Source organism: Sphaeramia orbicularis, chromosome 14 (genome assembly GCF_902148855.1).
Source record: "Sphaeramia orbicularis chromosome 14, fSphaOr1.1, whole genome shotgun sequence".
In the NCBI taxonomy this organism is placed as follows: Eukaryota; Metazoa; Chordata; class Actinopteri; order Kurtiformes; family Apogonidae; genus Sphaeramia; species Sphaeramia orbicularis.
This window is the reverse complement of record NC_043970.1, coordinates 28,793,463-28,813,144: the sequence shown is the minus strand read 5'-3', so window position 1 is coordinate 28,813,144 and position 19,682 is coordinate 28,793,463. Positions and strand designations below refer to the sequence as shown.

Here is a 19,682-nt window from a genome sequence, read left to right as displayed (position 1 = left end):
CAGTAACGGGTTTGTTTATTTATTTATTTGTTTGTTTGTTTCTTTGTGCATTATATTATCATTTTCTATATCCCCCTGAGACCAAGGAAAGTAAAAAAAATTTGGCTTTTTTTTTTTTTCTTTTTTTCTTTTCTTTTTTTTTTTTTTTTTTTTTTTTTTTTTTTTTTACATTGATTGATAACAGCATGATGCAACAGTTTTTCTTAGGTCTCAGGAGGATATTCCGGAGTAAATTTATCAACCTACAGCCTACATGTTTTTACTGCTAGATAAAATAGACTACCGAGAGATAAATAACATTAGTCTACAATTTTGTGGGGAAATTATTTTTTTCAGAGATAAAATGTGCTAAATCTTACATACTTTGATAAGATGAATTAAAAAAAAAAAAAAAAATACAGTAAATGTGCTGGTTGGCTACTGTTTTCAAGATATATGATAAAGTGTTATTGCATATGTACACAGGTTTATGTAATAAATGTGTCAGTGTTACACTAGATGGAATCTGAAAAGTGATTGTATTCTAATGTGCACTGGCAAACGTTCCTTTGGAGTAAAACTCATCCTTTAATTAATTCACAGATCGTTCAATATGATCTAATACTGTGTCTTGAAAACTACAGATAACTAGCACTTTTGACTAAATGTTTCTCCTTTAGTGACCCACATTTTGTAAAGTTTTTCTGGAAGCATTTTTCTTCATAGGGATTTTGTCCTCCTTTCTGCTTCTGTCATGAAACACTTTTGGAGAATGCATTTGTCGGCTGTCTGGTTGGACGGTTTAGGTCCATATCAGTCAGACTTAGTAGATCCACATGTCTGTAGATTCTCCTTAAATGTCCCTTAAAATTATGTAACATAATTCAAGCTGAATCAATCTACCTTTGGCCCCTTAGAGACATCAGGTGAAACAACAGCTCTTCCTACTCATATGGTCCCGTATCCTCCACAGAGTGAGACCAATTACTACTGGGAAACAAATGCTAATGATGCACTTGACATTTCACTCCACAACACTGCACTTTGCCTCCTGCTGCTGTGTGGCATAACTGTCAGCTCTGCAGGAAAGACTGGCAGCCTGTAAAGGATAACAGACAAAAGCTCTATTGTCTTAAAAATATTTCATTCATTCACCATCAAGTCCACATACTGTGTTATCTAATGTTCTTTTGTGTTTGGTGTAAGAAAAGAAGTAAGCTTTTAGGGGCACATGTTTGGACTTTGATAAGACTTGCTCCATTCAGTTGGGATAATGGGTCGAAGCTGAGCCCATCAACTCTTCAGTCTTTAAAAGCAGTTTCTACACCAGTTAAAGCAGCTGTCAGTGCAAATGAAACACATTTATTTTGCTGAGGATGACTTTTAAAGCCTATTGCATATTGTTTAGCTGAATGATTTAAAATGTGAATTTCAACCTGAAGAATTAATTATAGTCATGGAAAACAACTCTGCCTTTTCTCATGGGAGCTTCCTCATTACAGTCTTTAAAGGCCGTCAGGTGAAGCTGCAACCAGTGGTAACATTGTGTCCTCTCTATTTTGCAAAATATGAAAAATCACATTCCTATTCATATGTCCATAAGCAATATCATTTACATTTTTATCTGGCTTTCTTCAGGGTTTTCAATTATTGCTTTTAATGATCACCTCAGAGTGCAGTTTCCTCTATTATCTAAAGTAAGTGAGTGATACAGACTCCAGAGATGAAGGTCACACCACATGTTGCCTTTAACCACAGCACTGAGCTCATCCTGGGGGCAGACCCACAGCTAATTATTTGAAGGAGGTAACCTATTGAAGCTGCTCATCCTTCCCATTCATCTCATTTCATGTATTGCTGTAAGTTAGTGTCGAGGACCTCGTTGGAGATAGACAGACTTTAATTCCAGGAGCTGAGCAGTTGATGACGGTGTTGTGGTGAGTTTGTTTTTCAATAATATAAGACTGGGGAAAAAAATTAAATGGTATTTTTTTAAAATAAATTTTGTTTAAATCCATATACACTGTTGTCCATAAAGTTGGAATAACTTTGATTTCAGATACATAACTCTTTTTTTCCTATTTATACACATCAGTAATCACCTTTGACCTGGTGTAATGATTACATATTGAGTCACTTTTCTATCAAAAGTAAATCACATTCTCTCAATCATTTCTTAAGAGGAGGTACACACCTTTTATTCCAACTTTATGGCCAATAATGTAGATCTTATAAGTTATCAGAGCATATTTCTGTATGAGGCTAGAAACATTTTATAGCCCTCATTGCTGTTATAATTATACATAGCCTACTATTATAGTATATAGTATATAATTTTATATATCCTCCTGAGACCCAGCAATGCATTTTTTTAAAGGACATTCCATTAAAAAAAAAATGTATCTGAAAAAACTGTTGCATCATGGTGTTTCCAATCACGGAAATTATTTACTGTAAAAAAAAAATAATAATAAAAAAAAAAAGGGCCAAAATTTTTATTTACTGGGTCTCAGGAGAATATAGTAAATGTGTTAATTTACAAATATATAAATTAATAAATATACTGCAGTTATACTGAGTGATAACTTTTATGCTCAAACAACAAAAATACTGATCCTCATTCATCTTACATGCTCTTGCCAGTTTAATATCTTAAAGCTTTTGTTGATGTTGTTTGTTACTTAACACCATAAAAAACTTTTTTTTTGTAAAGTATTGTGTGGAGTAGAAAGTATTAATAAAAGTTGTGCATCTGTATTGTATGACAAACACAAGAGCAATGTGTTAGTGTGGGAGATGTGGGTTAGGTGTATTTACATTCTCCATTATCGTATCCACCCCTTGGGGAGTACTGCTTAACCTCCTCCTCCCCTGGACTCCTTCTCCTTTGAGACCCTGCCGGTGCCACTTGCAGCTGAGACCCAGGGAGCAGAATTAATGAGCAAACTGAAACTGACTCTAACCACATGATGGACACCCTCAACAAATTGCAATTAGTCACATCTTGTTTGCTGTATGTAGCTTATGTGTAATAAACAGATTCTACCATTTTATTTCTTATCCCCTGATTCTGTCTTTGTTAAATATGTGATGTTTGATGCATGCAGGGAACTGGCAGGAGGATGTCAAACAACATGGCCAAGATTGCAGATGCCAGAAAAACAGTAGAACAACTGAAGCTGGAGGTCAACATAGAAAGGATGCTGGTGAGTTACAGAAACAGACAAGAATCACAGTATGGATCACTTCAAATCGTAACATGGAAAAATATGTTTTAATAATGAAAAAGTGTTGAAGGTTATGTCCTGAAACTGAACTGTGAAAAGTCAGATTGGCGTGAATTAATGCAACATTTGCTGAATTGTAGATTTAACAAATGTTAATTAAGTTGAATTAATTATTAATAACTAATATATAATTAATTATTTAAATCAATTATAGATTGTTTTGGATTGAGCAGAAAAAAAATTAAACTTCATTATATGTTTCCACTTCCTTACTCTTCCAAAATTAAACAGTGGATTAAAGAGATTAATATATTCTACTTGTTTTAAAGTCACTGATTTTAATCATTTGGAATTTCCACCTAATTAACTTGCTTTTTTGTCTGTGAAAAAACAAAAGTCAAGCATGTGATTTCCATACAAGGTGTTTATTCATTATAAACAATTTACATGATGTATATAAACTGTGTGAAAACTGAGATATGTTATTCAGTAGTGGACATAAACTGTGGGAATCAAATCACATAGAATTGAACAGATGTACATTTTTTTTTAGAATTTATTAAAATTAATCTTAAATGATTTTTATGATGACTTTTGTGAAATGTTTAGTAAAACTTTTTTTTCAACAAATATTTAATGATTTTTAATTCACTCTTGTGAAAATAATGTAGTAATATTAAGTATTTAGACTACATGATCTAGTCAAGTACATGTTATGAACATTTTCAAAGTACATTTTAGTTTATATTTTAAAACTGCAGATCTACTCAATAACGTCACTTTGATGGTATTGCTTTTTAAGAACCAATGACCATGTTACTGTTATTAGTTTGTTACTTCATGATCAGATAAAATTAAATGAAGAACTAATATGAAGTGTGCTGAAAGATATTTGGCCGCTGTGGAGCAATAAACACCATTCTTCCATAGCATAGTCCCTCATCTGGTGTTTAGATGTATATATTGTAAAGCTTTGACTAATGTGTCAGTCTAAAGTCTCCTATAGGTATTCAGCTGGGTTAAAAGCTGATGAAGGCCATAGCACATGATTTTATACTCATCAATTCAATCAGTAAGAGAACACTACAACCAGGTTTTTCCTCTAACTTATCATCTGTATGAGCCCATCCAGTTCTTTTTTAAATTGCTATTTTTACACATTTGACTAGACTGAAAGGTAGTTCTAAATTTGGGTTTTACTCAGAGGTAAAAATAGTAGTAGCATGAGTGTATTTATCCTTTTATCGTTATGGCCAGGTATCCAAAGCAGCGGCTGAGTTGATGGCCTACTGTGAAGCTCATGCCAAAGAGGACCCGCTTGTGACGCCAGTGCCATCTTCTGAGAATCCATTTCGAGAGAAGAAGTTGTTCTGTGAAATACTTTAACCATCAAATGTACAAGACAAATGCCTTCAACGCTTGTAGCTACTCTAGTTAAATGTCAGCTGTAATAATAAATTATACATTTTTTCTTTTAGTTTTTTTTCTTGTCTTTGTAATGTTTTTATAAGACATAATTTTGCCATGTTTGATGTAGCTTGTAATGTGATCATCACTATTATATGACAATAATGGCAATAAAGTTTTTTCTTTTTGAAAATGAGTGCAAAGGTTGCTTTTACAAGTGGGGCTACTTCCTCACCATGTGCACACAGATTGTATCTCTGCTTATATATTAACTAGTATAGGACCTACATTTACTCTGATACTTGAAGCAGTGTGAGCATTAACAGACAAAATAATCATATATCTTTTTTTTTCTGTTTTCCTCTACATCCTTGTATTTCATCATATGTTTGCAGCAATCTATGAAAAAAAAACAAACAAAAGAAAACACTGACTGTAAAAGAACATGTGTTGACGTTAAGTTACTGTTTTTTACGTTTCCATCTGAATAAACAGCAGGGTGTTCAGTCAGGTATTGTTTATTTTCCTAAATGTCAGGGATGTTCCCAGGTGGGTGTCTCTTTGTCACAGGAGCCAATGCAAATGATGGGTGGGGCTATGTGACCACGTCAGACCAGGTTAGAAGTGCAGACAACAGGTGCACACAATCTTCACAGACTGGAGTACTCTCACTGACAGCTGCAGTATTCACAGATTTCCTGAATTTTTTAGGAATTAGGCGTAAAAAATAAGGTATGTAAATCCTGTTATTCTGTTTCACCTGTTCTAGTCTGCAGGTTATACAGTGATTCAGCACTTTAAATATGTTATGTACTTGAAAAGGACTGTTTGGGTTATTTCTGCTCATCTGTTAAACCAGAGGTGACACATGCACATGATAGTTCACCAGGCTTTTATTATATCATACAAAAGTACAGGAAGGTACCAAAACAACTCTATATTAACCCATAACACAACCTGACAATGTATATAAAGAGGAGTGTGTTGTAAAGCACTGGAAGAGAGCACAAATATGCATACTTGCATCAAGTCAAACAGGGCTAGTCAAGAAAAACTTGTCTGACTTATCATGCGTGACTAAACACACCCATTTTTTATGGACAGTAGGAAGAAGGGAAACCACACAAGCCAAGACGTGACCAAATATAAAACTAAAGTGTCTTCTTTTGTAATTAAATACCATAGAATCACATTGTTAGCAGTAGTTTTTTGTTACTATTCACACAAACATTACAGTCAAACCACTACTATGTGATGGAAATAACCAGTCGCTGATAAACACGAGCTTTCGTTTTATTCTTGAAGCCAGTATCATCTTACAGACTGCTTTGAATGCAGGTGTCCAACGTGATCATTTTCCAAATAGCTACCATGTGCATGGTTTGAATTTCATTTTTGCAAGACAAATGACTCTGTACCATTTAGATCAATGGGAATACTTTTTATGACCTGCTCCAAAGAGATGAAACACTAGATACGGAACTAAATAGACTGTCATAGAATTATAAATGTTTGAATACTGAGAAGTTAAAGTGATATAAAAAAATATAAAATAATGAGACACTTTACTTACACTCTATCCCACAAATATTACTGTAGCCGAAGTATTTGTCCCTTAAACGATAACCCTTTTACACTCCACAAACTCATCCTGATGTATACTGTATCTATTTATATCAACACTGCATCTGCTTTATTCAAAGTCTTTCCACAGAAATTATGATTATTTATTAATTTTGCACTAACACTTGTTACGTGTCATATGATTTATATGATTCCATTACATACGTTGAAAGACACACAGTAAACGTGTCAGACTGTACTTTAACCCCGTAGGTGAGTCCTTCCAATTTCAAAGCAATAAAAGTATTATGGTCATATAATAAACAGTGCTTTTCCCTGTTGTTAGTGATTTCTAACACGTATTTCTCATGCTTTTAGGCCTTAGGATGGCCAACTTCGGAGGACACGCCATTCCTGGCTCTTTTTTTCTTTTCTATGGCTTTTGGCTGACAGTCAAACACATCCTCCATCACTACTGGAGGACGAACCAGCCCAAAGGGAGACAAGTAAAGCCTCCTTTCCTTAAAAAGATGGAGTACTTTGAGGGAGGATTACAAATCTTTGCATCGTTTGTTGGTCAGTGTTGGTCTTCAATGATCTGCATCACTTCACTTTTTTTAATCTCTGTCTTCGTTGATCTAATTCTTTGTTGGTGTCTTTAACTAAGGTATGATGGTTGAACAGTTTGTGGTAGATGGCCCTCATGCCCACCTCTATGATGCATCAACACAGTCATGGGTCAAACTCATGAACTGGCAGCACTGCACAATGTATCTGTTCTTTGGGATCTCTGGAATAGCACTGGTTATCAGTACGTCCTCCAAACTGGTGCCAGTTGGCGTTGACCGCCTTGCTCTGTCCCTGGCTCTCTTTGTGGAAGGTTAGCGGTATAAAATGATACAAAAAAAACCCATAAATACATCCCATTGATGTATGTTTTAGCTGTTGTTCTCCTGTCTGGCCTATAGGGTTCCTGTTCTACTACCATGTGCACAGTCGGCCTCCTCTGGATGCTCATATCCACTCCCTGCTGCTGGTGGCTGTGTTTGGAGGATCAGCCAGCACCATGTTAGAGGTGTTCATGAGAGATAACATTATCCTGGAGCTGCTCGGTGCATGTCTATTCATCCTGCAGGGCTCATGGTTCTACCAGGTGAAAAGCAAAATGCTGTCATTTACTGAATGTGGATGGAAAAGCATCTTCAGAGTTCCTACAGGTTTCACTGTAATGGGTTTTAAGACTTTTTTTTTATTATCATTATGAATGCAGTTTAAGACCTATTTCACATCTCATCACACAGAAGCCAAAGGCCAATACTAATATTTAAGAGCTTTGAGGGCTAAAATTTAGATGACTGGATTTCAGGCTTTTTAAAGACCTTAGAAACCTTCAGCTTATCCTGTAGGAAATACACCACCATAACGTTTTCACCATTATTACACTGTTTGTCACCTCAGATTGGATTTGTACTTTACCCGTTACGAGGACCACAGTGGGATTTGGAACAACATGCCAACATCATGTTCGTCACAATGTGCTTCTGCTGGCATTTAGCCGTGGCCCTGCTGTTAGTCGCCAGCACTTCTTGTGTGGTTTGGTTGTAAGTATACCATCTTTTACACTATCTATACTAACATTACAACTGCACCTGTTTAATAAAGCATATAAAAAGTTTGAGTTATATGGTGAAACTACATTGCGATGCTTCATTTTTGGTTCATACATTTTTGTTGGCTTACTTTTGCAATAATTTATGAAATTATTTCTTTAGTGGGACACTTATTCCTGGATTCCCACAACTGTTTCACTCAACTTGATGTGATCAGCATGTGCACAGCTGTAAATTGTATAGCTTTTTTGATTTGTCTTTACTTTTGATTTTGCTTTTTATTTTTTGCTCTTGCATGCTTTTGTACTTTGCTGCTGTAAACCTATTTATCTTATCTTATCTTATCTTATCTTATCTTATCTTATCTTATCTTATCTTTTATGAACCATAAACTGACAGATAGTTGTCATGAGCAGTTATCTGCAAGTGAATTAACTATTTTGGAAAAAAAATTTAAAACAAAATTCAGTTATCATTTCATGTTTAATTTTTTTTCCCCCAAAAAAACATAAACACCTGTGGGTCTGATCAAGTGAAAGTGAACATCAAAATCTGAACACATCATTTATCAAGTGGGCTCATTTTTTAGCTAAAGATCTCTATTTTATGAAAGTGTTATCCTTTTTAAAATACCACCTACACAGTACAGGAGAAGTTCCAAACCTTCTGCTAGGCTGCATTAAATTAACAAAAAAAAACATGCAAAAGATGGTCTATTACTCTGAGAAATTAAAATTCTGAATGATGAAGTTTGTGAATTCATATACTGGTCACATTTAAAAAGACTATCTGTGAACTGTTACAGAGAAATGACTCTTTATTTGTATTTTACCTATATCAGTATGGACCACCACAAGTTGTACGTAACACTGTTAGTATTAAATACATTAAACAAAGTATTGTGATTATATCTGGCTTGTTTGAAAAAGTAAGTCAACATTTTGCGTGACGCATTAAATGGTAAAGAATCGTCCACGTTTTACCACATTCTCATGTCAATAAAACAGAAACTTTTCAATATTTTTCATCGAAATTTATTTTCAGTATAGTTGAACATAATATCTAAAAGGTTTTGTCCTACTTGATATCAATTTGTCAAGAACTGCATGTTTTGAATGTTTGCGAAAAGCTTAAAAAACTGATGTCCATTTCAAGTCCATGTGTTACCGAGCAGTAATTTGACATTTTTCACCTAAAAATTTTATCTCCCCAAATTTTGTTATACATAATGTTAAAGTGCTTAGAAATACCTACTCAAATACGTATAATACATGCATAGAAGTTACTCTGCTTACATGACAGAGACTGTTGAGCACAGAATGTGTCCACGTGTTACTGCTTGATCAGACCCGTGTTTAAAGACATCCTGCAAAGTTTTTATCATCATCAAACATGGTCTTGTTTACATTCAACACAGTGAAAAAGCGCTGTAACCTCAACCCCTACTTGCTGTGTAAATGTATGTTTTGGCTTAAGAATATTTGCAAAGCCTTCGTTTGAACGCAGCCATTTACTGCAGCCTGTGGTCTTTTTTTTTTTCCAACTCCTATTTTAATGCTGCAGTGCTACATTTCACAGTCCTAAGTAGCAAGTATAAATGTGTATCATGAGTCCCCTGATGTTAGAATTAATGAAAGATTGCTCCTTATTCTTCCCTCTGCTACAATAACAGTGTATATGTATGCATGTGTAAACTTTAACTGGAGATTTTTTTTTCTTTTTTTTTTAAGTACGGTGAACAGATTCGGGAAGAAAGGCAGAGACATCGAGATTGGAATGAGAAAAACATTATCGGAATCAAACTCCCAAAAAGCCCTGCTTGAAGAATCAGAGGAAGAGTGAACGTTTGCTTCAGGATATGACTTTGTGTTCATATAAATGCTATGGTTCTGTGAATAATCACAAGTGATGTACTATGTCTTGTAGTTTTCATTGTTTTGTAAAAATAAATAAATGAATAAAACCCAAGTCTTTTAAATCAATTAACATATCAAATATAATTGATTAAAACATGAGATTTACTGCAGATTTAAATGTACATGTGCATATGGATTACATGGAAGAAAAGAATAAAACACACCTGACAAGAACAAATGATGTATTAACATAAAACTCAATTACATTCAAACCAATCACACAGACATTAGTCCCACATTTTCTTATATTGCGTCACACTAGAACATCAATTTTCAACGTATTCTGACTTCGGTAACATGGAAGAGATTAGCATCCTACAGCAGAAAAGCTAAATCTCAATACTTTTGAGGAAAGAGGCATGTTAAATGAACGTAAAACACTTGAGAACAGTAAATACTCAGAAATAACAAGATACAGGCACAAACTAACAGTATCCCCTTTTTGCCTGAGGAGGAGATCATTGTTGGGGTGCAGGGGGGGGGGTCGGGGGCACATTTGGGTGAAGGTGCTGTCGTGACTACAACGGTGGAGACAGATTTTGGGGAACCTGCTGCCATGTGCTGCTGGAGCTGCTGCGCTGGAACTGTCTGGATGCGAACCTGAACAACAGAATCAGAAGTGAGAAATTCTATATCAAAGTTATAATGTCCGAGGGAAAAAAAACAAATGCAATGTGTTTGTGTCTGAGTATTTATTAAAGGTGCCCTGACACACAAAACCATTTTTACTAGTGTTTTTTGAAATATGTTAGGTCTATAGGTGTTTGTGTTATGTAGTGAATTTGAAAATGAACCACTGCTTCCTCTGTCTGTTATTACCACTGAGAAGAAATAAGCAGAGAAATCAGGTCAATTAGAAAAGCTGGTCAGTGTGACGTGTTAATGCCTGAGCTCATTACTATTCATGAGCTTGCCTGGGTGAGACCACGCCCACAGAATTCATCTAACTCAGTGACAGTTTTCGTATACAGCGAGCTGGGGTGCCATAAAGGGGGGGGGGGGGGGGGGGTAAGCATGACAAATTCATGGGGCCCAGAATTTCTGGGGGGCCCGTAGAGCAGTGGAGGGGGCCCAGTGGATGCAGGTTAGAAATTGTGAAAATTCTGTGTAAGGTCCGTACAAGAGGGGCATAGAAGCCAGGGGTCGGACGTTCAAAGCATGTTATGTTTCACTTTCAGTTTCCGCCAGTTCCTCGACTTATTGCTCAGGGTAAAGGATGGTGAAAAGCCAGGCTCTCATTGGCTAGCTGTTAGCCAATCAGAGTAAAGCAGATTAGCATGTTGAATATTCATGAGAACTGGCACAAATTGAGCTGAGTCTTCCAGCTGGCTTTCTATACCACATTAGAATGGCTTGAAACTTGGTAACCAAGGCATTTTTTTCCACAAAAAATGTTAGAGTCCATGGTAGAAGAAAAATAATGAAATACCTGTGGCAGGGGACCTTTAAATGCTGAATCCTTTTGGTGAATGTTATTTTACAAGAGCCAGCACTCCTGCATTACCTGCATGGTGTGTATACAAAGTAAGCTAACCTGTGTGGCCTGTCCCTGCTGCTGAAGCTGCTGGAACTGTTGAGCTGTGACAAAGCTGACTGGTTTGTTTCCTGCGATTAGCTTTGTGCCAGCAGGCATCGTGGTCAGGATGATGTTCCTCCCCAGACTGCTGATACTGTTCAGGAAACGAATAATGTTAGTGTATCTGCTCAATTCAAAAGAGTTGAGAGAAAGAAACAAATGGTAGCAAAAGTAAAATCCATAATACAATATATCAAGTATTAATCTTGAATGTACTAAAGGTATCTTTTAATTTATGTTGTCTGGAAAGGTTCAAATGTAAGTTATTGGTTGTAACAGAACCTAACTGCATCTCCACTAATTAATGCAGATGCAACTCAAATGAAAAAAGGCAAATTGGATCAAACTCACTTTGTATTAAGACTTCCTTTTACAATAGGCGTTGTCACCACACTCTTGCTCTTCAGGGGTTGGTTAAGGACAGATAGAGGGACAGTGATCCTTGCAGGTAACTTTCCCTGTGGTGTTGTCAAAACAGAGGTCTGGTAAGGCTAAAGAGGAGCAATTTACATTTTATTGACAGATATAAAAAATGCTTGTAAAATTGACAATAAAACCATCAAGTAATTTAAATGTTTTCGATACCAAGGCAAAACTGTGGCTCAAACAAACATGCAATTTGCCGTATTGTTTGAGTGTTTTGTGGTCTGTGACCATGTATGCATTTTTGTCAAATGATTTGATTTTTGCATTGTACTGTTTTTGTTTGTTTTAATGTTGTTTCTTAAAAACCAGTTAGGGACAAGGTCTGCAAATCAGCCATTATGGCTACAAGTCCTACATACATTGCATCAATTATATGTTTAAATGTCACACGTAACAATAACTATATGTGTTGCCCTGTCAAATAAACTTTAAATAAATAAATAGAATAGATAAAAATACATAAAATAATCAATGGTTTATGACTTGAATAATGTACAAATCTACGCTCCTCACACACGGGTAACAACACATACACTGATCTAACATTCGGTTGAATGTTCAAAACACTATGAAGCAGAAGGTACTGAGAGAGTCCATTACCGTTTGAGTAGTAACCACCGAAGCAGGAACCTGCCGCACCGTCGCTGTAGCTGTTCCCAGAGTGAGCGGTGACCCTGAGGCTCCAGAGGCCACAGCGATTCCTTTCGCTCCAGCCACTACACTGGCAGCCATGGTCACCATATTAGCACACGTAGAGGCTACGGGTGGTTTACTGCCAGTGGACGTTGTCATTGTAATTGTCTGGCCTTGTTTGGGTGGAATTACACCAAGGCCTGGCATTATGCGAATGGTAGCTCCACTCTTGTCCGGTGAGGAGACGGTGGAGAAGGTCCTGGATTTCTGATCGGCCACACTGACGGCCAGTGTTGGCATCAGACGTATGGCAGTGTCTCCTGCAGCTTTGAGTAAGGTGGAGCCAGGACCTGTTTTACTGGTTTGTGCTTCTGCTGCACAGGAGGCTGAGCTGGAAGCAGCAGAAGGTGAAGGATGGGGTGGTGTCACGTGGAGAGTAGCTGATATGCTCTTGCTTCCAGTAGCAGCAGTGCCCAGGAAGTCAGGAGTCAGTTTGACAGTAGCAACTGGAGATTTGGCAAGAGTTGCCATCATATCCGGAGTTATCCGCAGCACAGTCTGGCCTTTTGCATCTGTGGTGATGGAGGATGGTGGAAGACGCAGGACATCTTTACCCTGGATGCGCAGGTTTGTAGCAGTTATTGGGATTCCTGCTCCACCTGGGGCCTTCACTCCTATCTGGCCTGTGATGGACACCTTTAAAGAAAAATATTGAAGACCATCAGTATGCAGCTTTTTTATTTAAGTAATATGTTATAGTTTAGCAGCAAAATGTTATAGCTTAGCACTGGATGGAATTATCTAATATGTTATATTGGTACTAAAGCTAAAATGCTACTGCACTTTGTTACCTTGTACTTATACATGTGTAATGACAATAAAAATGAATCTAATATAATCTTAGAAAAAATCTACACATCTTAAGATACTTCAATTTTGCTCCTACACTTCACAAATTTTTCATAAATGTACTAACTAAATTGCAGCATGTTAGAGCACTAATAGCACTAACTTCTCAACTACTTAGAAAAGGCTTTATTGCATTTATCCAAACTGGCCACATTTCCCAGTTTAAAACAGATGAATTCACCTGTTTGATGTTTGAACTGGTGACCCCCTGAAGCACAGCAGGGGAGGCAGGGTTGTTTGCTGGGCTACCAGGTGATCCAGTTTGTGGTTTGGTGACAGTTACAGTTGACACAGAGAGGGTGGTTGGTCCCTGGACTGGACTACTAGCAGACTGACTTCTCAAAGGCACTGAAACCACTGCCTGTTTAAACACATCATATGGACAGATTTAGATTTACACACTTTGCACATTTGCATGCAAAACTACTTTGTGTACCAGTTGTTTTGTGTACCTGTGAGATCCCCTTAGCAGCCACAGAGACTGGCATCCTGATCTGATGAGGGTTCTGATGGACCAGAGTGGCCTGCTGACTACCTGATGAGGCACCAAGACTGGGCTGAGCAGAAACGACCCGTACTTGAGGCAGCGAGCCTGCCGCCAGGTGACTTACTATCCGAGCTGCATGTTGGGATGTAACGGGCTGTGAAGCTGGTGGACCAGCTTGACTGGTGGGCAAGATGGTCCCCAACTGGGGCAATGAGGGTGGTGATACAAGAAGAACACTGAGGAAGAGAGAAAACAGGCAAACTAAAGATTAATTGGGTTAATTATTTAGGCACAAATGGGTGAACTATTGCATCATGACCAAAGGGTATCAAAGTTTCACTAACCCTGGGCTTGCCTTGATTGTGTCTGGGACTCCGGTCTTAGTTGGTGTGGTAGCTGTGGAGGTTAAGGGTGACTTAGGAGTTCCAGGTGTATTTGGGGTGGGGGTTGTGGGGGACATAGGGGTGGTACCTATATCTTGGTTTCCTTCCAGACATCCGGGGGGTTTACTGCCTCCTTCTTTACTGCCAGACTTCTATAAGAGAAAGAAATTTACATTCTAAGTTTTCACTGAAAATCAGTCGGTCAATCAGTATCAATGAGTAGTTACAGTTCTCAGATCCTGAGAAACAGCACTTCAACTACAGACACATATGTTTAACACAGACAGGAGGCAAGGTATGTTTTTCTGTAGTAGGAAGTCAATAAAAGCTATGGACTCACTGGCTTTGATGCAGGTTTAGGTTTCTGTTGCAGAGCCTTTTTTGCTTTGGCAGCAGCAGCTTGAGCCTGGTGGATCCGTTCTAGAAAAGGAAAAATAATTAAATTCCATTTAAACCTATACTTTGGGAAGCAGTATTCCAGATTTCAACTCTTGCATTTAACAGTTTCAGCTCCAGGTTTTACATGAATGCATCCTAAAAAATAGCTGAAGTGTCTAAATATTTAATCTAACAGCTTTATTGTGAATATTGACTTATTTAATCCTTGCTATCATCACCACAGTATTTCTTACCAAACTCCTCCTGGCTACGATTACGGTGCAGGTAAATCCACAGCTTGCGGCCGATATCATACTTCACACAGGGGTCTTTCTCATAGTGAAGTCTGTCCAATGCGCCACTGACAACTGTGTTCACCTAAACAGCAAAGTAAGTACATTATTATGTTAAACATTATGTTACTATTAAGCAGATAAATGAGATGAGAATGACTCCAAAAAGCAGTGGTTAGGAAAGATCTGCTGTATTGCACCTGCGCACTTGTGACCTCAGGGGCAAGAAACTGAGAGTCCTTCAACAGTTCACAGATCTCTGCCCTTGTTCCTTCACCATTAGGTAGCCTGGCAGCTGCATCCCGTACTGGAGATGCAAAAACGAAACAGATGATAAAAAAATCCTGACTAACTCATATTAGAGGTATTTAACAAAATGACAAAGGAATGTGACGTAAACATAAGCTCAGACCCAGAGACAGAATGGTAACGTAGGGTGGCCGGTCTGAGCGAAGCAGCGTGTGTTCCCTGGCTTTGTTGAGAGACATTTCCTTATCAAAGACTCCCTTAACAGGTCCCACCACGGACTCAAAGCCATGCATCCTGAAGGTGAAAGCTTTATGGGGCTGGTTGTATCGCTGCTGCTCCTGATTTACGAACAAACAAAAAAGTTTTAAGAGTCCATGATGAAGCAGTAAAGGAAATCATCTCCACCAGGTTAGAAACAGACCTGTATCTGAAACACTTGTCTCTCATCACCAGTACTTGGTCGGACCACATAGTCAGTAGAACTGTATGAAAAAAAGAACACTCCACTGTGAAATGAGGCAACTGCAAATGAAACTAGCCTATGGTCTACTGTAAATTAAATGATTTTAAGACAAAAGTCACTTTATAGCTTTAGAAAAATCCACATAATTATAAAAACCTATATTTTTTTTAGTTCATTACTTATTATATCTGGTGACTTTTGGTTTAAGAGCTAGAGTTAGTTTTGTGATATTGAACATAAATTAAATCTTACACTCTTGGTGTGGGAGAAGTCATCTCTACTAGTTCTTCATTTTCTGTCTGTGGAAGATTAAAAAGGTTGTTAAACTTTGTCACAAATTAAACACAGTAAACAGTGTTTGTAGCATCAGAGCTGAAACGGGAATTTGCAGTACCTTCACAACCAAATCTTTGGAGTCTATCCACAGCTGACAGAGTGCACTTAGATCTTTCTCCGTGTCCTGAGTGGGGCCTAAAAATAATTGATTGAAATTTACATAAACATTAATCAATGCAACTTCAATGAGGATTGTGCATAACTGGTCCACTTACCAATCCATCTCCACTGTTGAGATTCATCAGAAAACTCCACAAATGGAGAAAAGCCACTGGGTAATGCCATCCTACCATCTGAATAAGACAAACAGGCAATACATCGGTAATTTGGATAGGTACATAAACCCTGACCAATTCAGAATGATAGATCACAATAACTTACCTTTAGTTTCACCTGCAAGAAACTGCAGGGCTTGAAGAACCAGGTCAGACCAACAGGAGGCTGAGGAAAACCACACGTTGAGGGAACTAGCTGGAGATGACTGCCACAATTGAACTTTGTCTTCCATCTGAGGAAAGATTGAAATGTGGGTGTTACGATGTACACTTTAAAAAATGAGTGACCACTGTGCAAAATGATCATCAGTGAATACCATTGAAGTGCTGGCAAGGTGTTCTGCCCTCAGGATATTTTCCAGCAAACTGAAGAAACTGACAGCAATTTCTTCAACTACAATTGGGCTGCTCTGACACTCCTCTACCATTCTGAAATAATGATGGTTCTTTATATTAGATGCACATAATAGTCTTTTGAGTGAACAGCTCCACAACATTGTGAATATTCAGAGAAGCAGCTCAGTTTAGCATTTGACATACTCTTCCTTGATGTTGGTCAGTGGAGTCGATGGTGTGTCTGGCAGAGAGTTGATGATGTTTGCTGGAGGAGCTGATGAAGAGTCTGAGGGCCCGAGAGTATCGCAGGGATCTTCAGATTCCACTTTTATTGTTCTCATTTTTTTCTTTCGTCTCTCTTCTTTTATTTTCTTTTTGGGCAGAGATAGATCGAAGAGTGCTGAAAACATCAAATGAAAATAAATTGTGTTAATATATGAAAGAAGACCAGATGCAGCTCAGATTTGTCAACTTCTTATTTATTGACTCACGGATATTCCCCTTCCGACCAATGTTTGCTCTGGAGAGTATGTCTCCGAGATGAATATCTGAGGTCACCAAGTCTGGGTGGTCCTGTGGAAATCAACCAATTGTTACATAAACGTTATATATAAACCACATCTTTGACATTCATCTGACTCTACTTACTGGCTGACGTTTCCTTTTTTCACGATGATTCTGCAGCATGGTTTTCAAATCTCGCTCTCCAAATTCCATTTTTTCTGTGAAGAAAAAAAAATCTTAAGCTTTATTTGTCACTGGGCTCAAACGTTTAAGTGAAATTTGGAAGTTACAGCCATCACTGACCTGTAGTTTTCATGTCTTGGGTGGAGAGGCTGGGGAGAACTCTAAGTGATACTGTCGGTGTTGGAGAAGAGGGCGACTGAGGAGCTGGCGTCCACATTGATAAGTCTACAGACATATGAAACACAAGACCAGTAACTATAACATTTGTCTCCATTATCATACTATTACTATATAATTCAGTTTTACTAACATTAAATCTTCTAACCTCTACAAGTGGCTATTTTTTTTAATGTGAAGAGATGCCATGTTAGCCAAAGTACATCACAAAACACAGTCTGATCAATTTTGACTAGACTGTAAAATTTGTGTTTATGACTCCATGTTGGTTTCATTTTATAGTTTTATTACAGGGATCAATAAATTCTTTTAATAGAAAAGTCATTTAAAAGTGAGACTGAAGGAGCTTTATCAAAGAAATGTTAAATTCATAATACAATCCTTTTTGGAGAGCTGAAAAAATTCTGTTTAAGAAATTTGATGGCTTGAAATTCAGATTTCAGATTAGAATTTTTAGGGTAAGCATTTTCATACTCTTCAAAGACCTCACCATCATCATCAGAAGAAGCATTGCTGTCACCACACTCAGTTTTAATCTCCTTTATAATGCGGCTAAGTCTTCTTCTGACTCTTGGTTCCCGCATTTCAGCTTGACTCTTGATTGGCATCTTTCTTTTCGGTGAAAAATCCAGACCATTGTGAACTGCAAACTCCAGCAGCTCCTACAAAAAGTAAACACTTCAGCACTAATTCCAAGAAACCATTTGCAAGCTAAATATACATTTATATAAAAATACCTTTCTAGAGACGAGGATTTGTTTTAATAGTCTGTGGTAATATTGCTGAAGGGAGTATAACTGCCGTTTCCTCTGGGACTTGGCACACAGTTGTCTATACTTGACCACTTCAGGGTTGAAATATCCATCTGAATTCAGGAAATTTGAAAAAAAAATTTGATAATGTTTAAAAGGTTAGCAAAAAATAATAATGCAAGTGCAAGATGATAGATAAATTAGGGGATTATGAGGAGGCACCTCTGAATAATTTTTGTGCAAGGTGAAGGGGATTTCCAAAGTGAAAGTTTCTGTTATTAAATAAGTCACTGATTGCGTGGTCTTGCTGTGAAATATTCTCATCAGGAAACTGTGGCAAAAACTGACGAAGATGTTGCCTCTGTGAATCTGTCAGGACATCAGACCAGGTGCTCTCGCTCATCACAGAGAAGAAAATTTCAGGCTGTTGACAAAGAGTAAACAGTACATAAGGAACATGAATTGCACCTTCTTTTAATCTAGTAAACAATCAAACAAATCACAAAAGACTAGCATTTAAATATTGTGTATGACATGGCTCACATCCTCAAGCAGATCCTCTGGGAGGCTCACTCTGCAGCTCCCTAGCATGCACTCCTCTGTGATCTGACCATGGTTTTCTTCTTTAGGAGCAAGTGGGTCTGTAAGCATGTGAGCAAGGGCATCCATTCTTCTGTTCTGTACAAACCTGAACGTCTATCACACAGAAAAGTAGATTTAGTTTAACTAATGACCACAAAACCCTTCGATATAATCTCCGCACAGACATTATGCTTTTATCAATCAACTTGATGCGTAAAACCAGTTCGGTATTGGAGTGTTTTAATCTTCATAAACAACTGTTACATTAGTAAACGTTAATGTAAAAAAAAAACAAAAAAACAAGCAGTAGCCCTCCCTTTAAACGTACTAGCGCTAAGCTAACAGCTAACAAGCTAGGTTAACAAAAGTCCACTTCTAAAAGCTCTACTTTCTTTTTAAATCTTACACTCCGATGCACTAAATCCATGGAATATCCAACCAAATGTGCACAATAAAGACAAAACCGACACTACAGATGCACCACAGTAAACAATACTCACCTATGCTGACTGTATTTTGGAAATAAAGGGGGAACTGTTTGACCGACGGACCGTTTCTTCTTCGGTGAAAGTTGACAGTCAGACACCGTTCATGTAAGACGCTGCCCTCAATCGGAGGATAATGATAATACATATTAAGCAACGGCGAGTCAACAGTGAAGTAACTTCCCGCATGTTATTAAAGCGATTTTTTTCACGGAAGTTACAAAGTTAATTTAGTGTAATTTATTCAAGTGTATATGGCCGAGAAGACTAAACAGGTAACGCTAACTAGCACAGGTGCTAGTTGTAGTTCAGGTTAAGATACACCAGCTTCTCAGCGAAGTATCACATTGCCTTTATTAAGCTAATGACGACCACAGTGAAGTAATATGTGTTATTTGTAGCAATACATGTTTAAAACTGGATTTTCACTTCATTTATGTGTTCCAAATAATGTCTAGAATTTACTTAAGGAAGGAGAACTATGTTTAAAGCCGGTCTGAATAAATAACAGCGTCACCAATAAACTAATCTGAGCTCGTAGTTAATCGGGTTT

At 37.5% G+C, this 19,682-nt stretch overlaps 3 protein-coding genes across 7 annotated transcripts; 2 read left to right on the top strand and 1 right to left on the bottom strand.

Moving 5' to 3' along the window:
- Positions 1–1,434: 1,434 nt before the first annotated feature.
- On the top strand, positions 1,435–4,592 carry gng8 (guanine nucleotide binding protein (G protein), gamma 8). Its single transcript, XM_030153683.1, has 4 exons — positions 1,435–1,498; positions 1,618–1,916; positions 3,087–3,185; positions 4,464–4,592. Exons 3-4 carry the CDS (start codon positions 3,102–3,104, stop codon positions 4,590–4,592), a joined length of 213 nt encoding a protein of 70 aa, XP_030009543.1. The 5' UTR covers positions 1,435–1,498; positions 1,618–1,916; positions 3,087–3,101.
- Positions 4,593–5,230: 638 nt separating this feature from the next.
- Positions 5,231–9,754, top strand: tmem45b (transmembrane protein 45B). Of its 3 annotated transcripts, none has more exons than XM_030154647.1 (6): positions 5,231–5,345; positions 6,555–6,752; positions 6,844–7,056; positions 7,145–7,329; positions 7,635–7,777; positions 9,517–9,628. In XM_030154647.1, exons 2-6 carry the CDS (start codon positions 6,563–6,565, stop codon positions 9,626–9,628), a joined length of 843 nt encoding a protein of 280 aa, XP_030010507.1. In that variant the 5' UTR covers positions 5,231–5,345; positions 6,555–6,562. The 3 variants fall into 3 exon arrangements, with proteins under 3 accessions (XP_030010507.1, XP_030010510.1, XP_030010509.1); XM_030154650.1 differs by lacking the exon at positions 5,231–5,345 and adding an exon at positions 5,910–5,951 and having other exon boundaries at positions 6,562–6,752; XM_030154649.1 differs by lacking the exon at positions 5,231–5,345 and having other exon boundaries at positions 6,563–6,752; positions 9,517–9,754.
- Positions 9,755–9,786: 32 nt separating this feature from the next.
- On the bottom strand, positions 9,787–19,201 carry nfrkb (nuclear factor related to kappaB binding protein). Of its 3 annotated transcripts, none has more exons than XM_030154646.1 (26): positions 19,145–19,201; positions 18,606–18,758; positions 18,285–18,486; positions 18,048–18,175; positions 17,801–17,972; positions 17,254–17,358; positions 17,095–17,168; positions 16,938–17,019; positions 16,651–16,846; positions 16,428–16,539; positions 16,217–16,343; positions 16,051–16,128; positions 15,894–15,970; positions 15,752–15,798; positions 15,458–15,518; positions 15,200–15,374; positions 14,988–15,094; positions 14,749–14,872; positions 14,457–14,536; positions 14,078–14,268; positions 13,699–13,969; positions 13,428–13,607; positions 12,305–13,033; positions 11,630–11,769; positions 11,237–11,372; positions 9,787–10,302 (listed from the first exon to the last, which is right to left on the bottom strand). In XM_030154646.1, the coding sequence occupies exons 2-26, from the start codon at positions 18,729–18,731 to the stop codon at positions 10,039–10,041; spliced, it is 3,984 nt and encodes a 1,327-aa protein (XP_030010506.1). In that variant the 5' UTR covers positions 18,732–18,758; positions 19,145–19,201; the 3' UTR covers positions 9,787–10,038. The 3 variants fall into 3 exon arrangements, with proteins under 3 accessions (XP_030010506.1, XP_030010504.1, XP_030010505.1); XM_030154644.1 differs by lacking the exon at positions 19,145–19,201 and adding an exon at positions 19,033–19,053; XM_030154645.1 differs by lacking the exon at positions 19,145–19,201 and adding an exon at positions 19,033–19,052 and having other exon boundaries at positions 11,630–11,736.
- Between the last annotated feature and the right edge of the window lie 481 nt (positions 19,202–19,682).

Excerpts from the sequence above, each read along its gene's own strand:
- gng8 (XM_030153683.1), top strand. The coding sequence starts at position 3,102 with ATGTCAAACAACATGGCCAAGATTGCAGATGCCAGAAAAACAGTAGAA. Across the intron at positions 3,186-4,463 it reads TCAACATAGAAAGGATGCTG|GTATCCAAAGCAGCGGCTGA; the intron begins GTGAGTTACAGA and ends CGTTATGGCCAG.
- nfrkb (XM_030154646.1), bottom strand. The coding sequence starts at position 18,731 with ATGGATGCCCTTGCTCACATGCTTACAGACCCACTTGCTCCTAAAGAA. Across the intron at positions 15,799-15,893 it reads CCAAAGATTTGGTTGTGAAG|ACAGAAAATGAAGAACTAGT; the intron begins GTACTGCAAATT and ends AATCTTCCACAG. Across the intron at positions 15,519-15,751 it reads ACTTCTCCCACACCAAGAGT|TTCTACTGACTATGTGGTCC; the intron begins GTAAGATTTAAT and ends TTTTTCATACAG.
- tmem45b (XM_030154649.1), top strand. The coding sequence starts at position 6,563 with ATGGCCAACTTCGGAGGACACGCCATTCCTGGCTCTTTTTTTCTTTTC. Across the intron at positions 6,753-6,843 it reads AATCTTTGCATCGTTTGTTG|GTATGATGGTTGAACAGTTT; the intron begins GTCAGTGTTGGT and ends TCTTTAACTAAG. Across the intron at positions 7,057-7,144 it reads CCTGGCTCTCTTTGTGGAAG|GGTTCCTGTTCTACTACCAT; the intron begins GTTAGCGGTATA and ends TCTGGCCTATAG.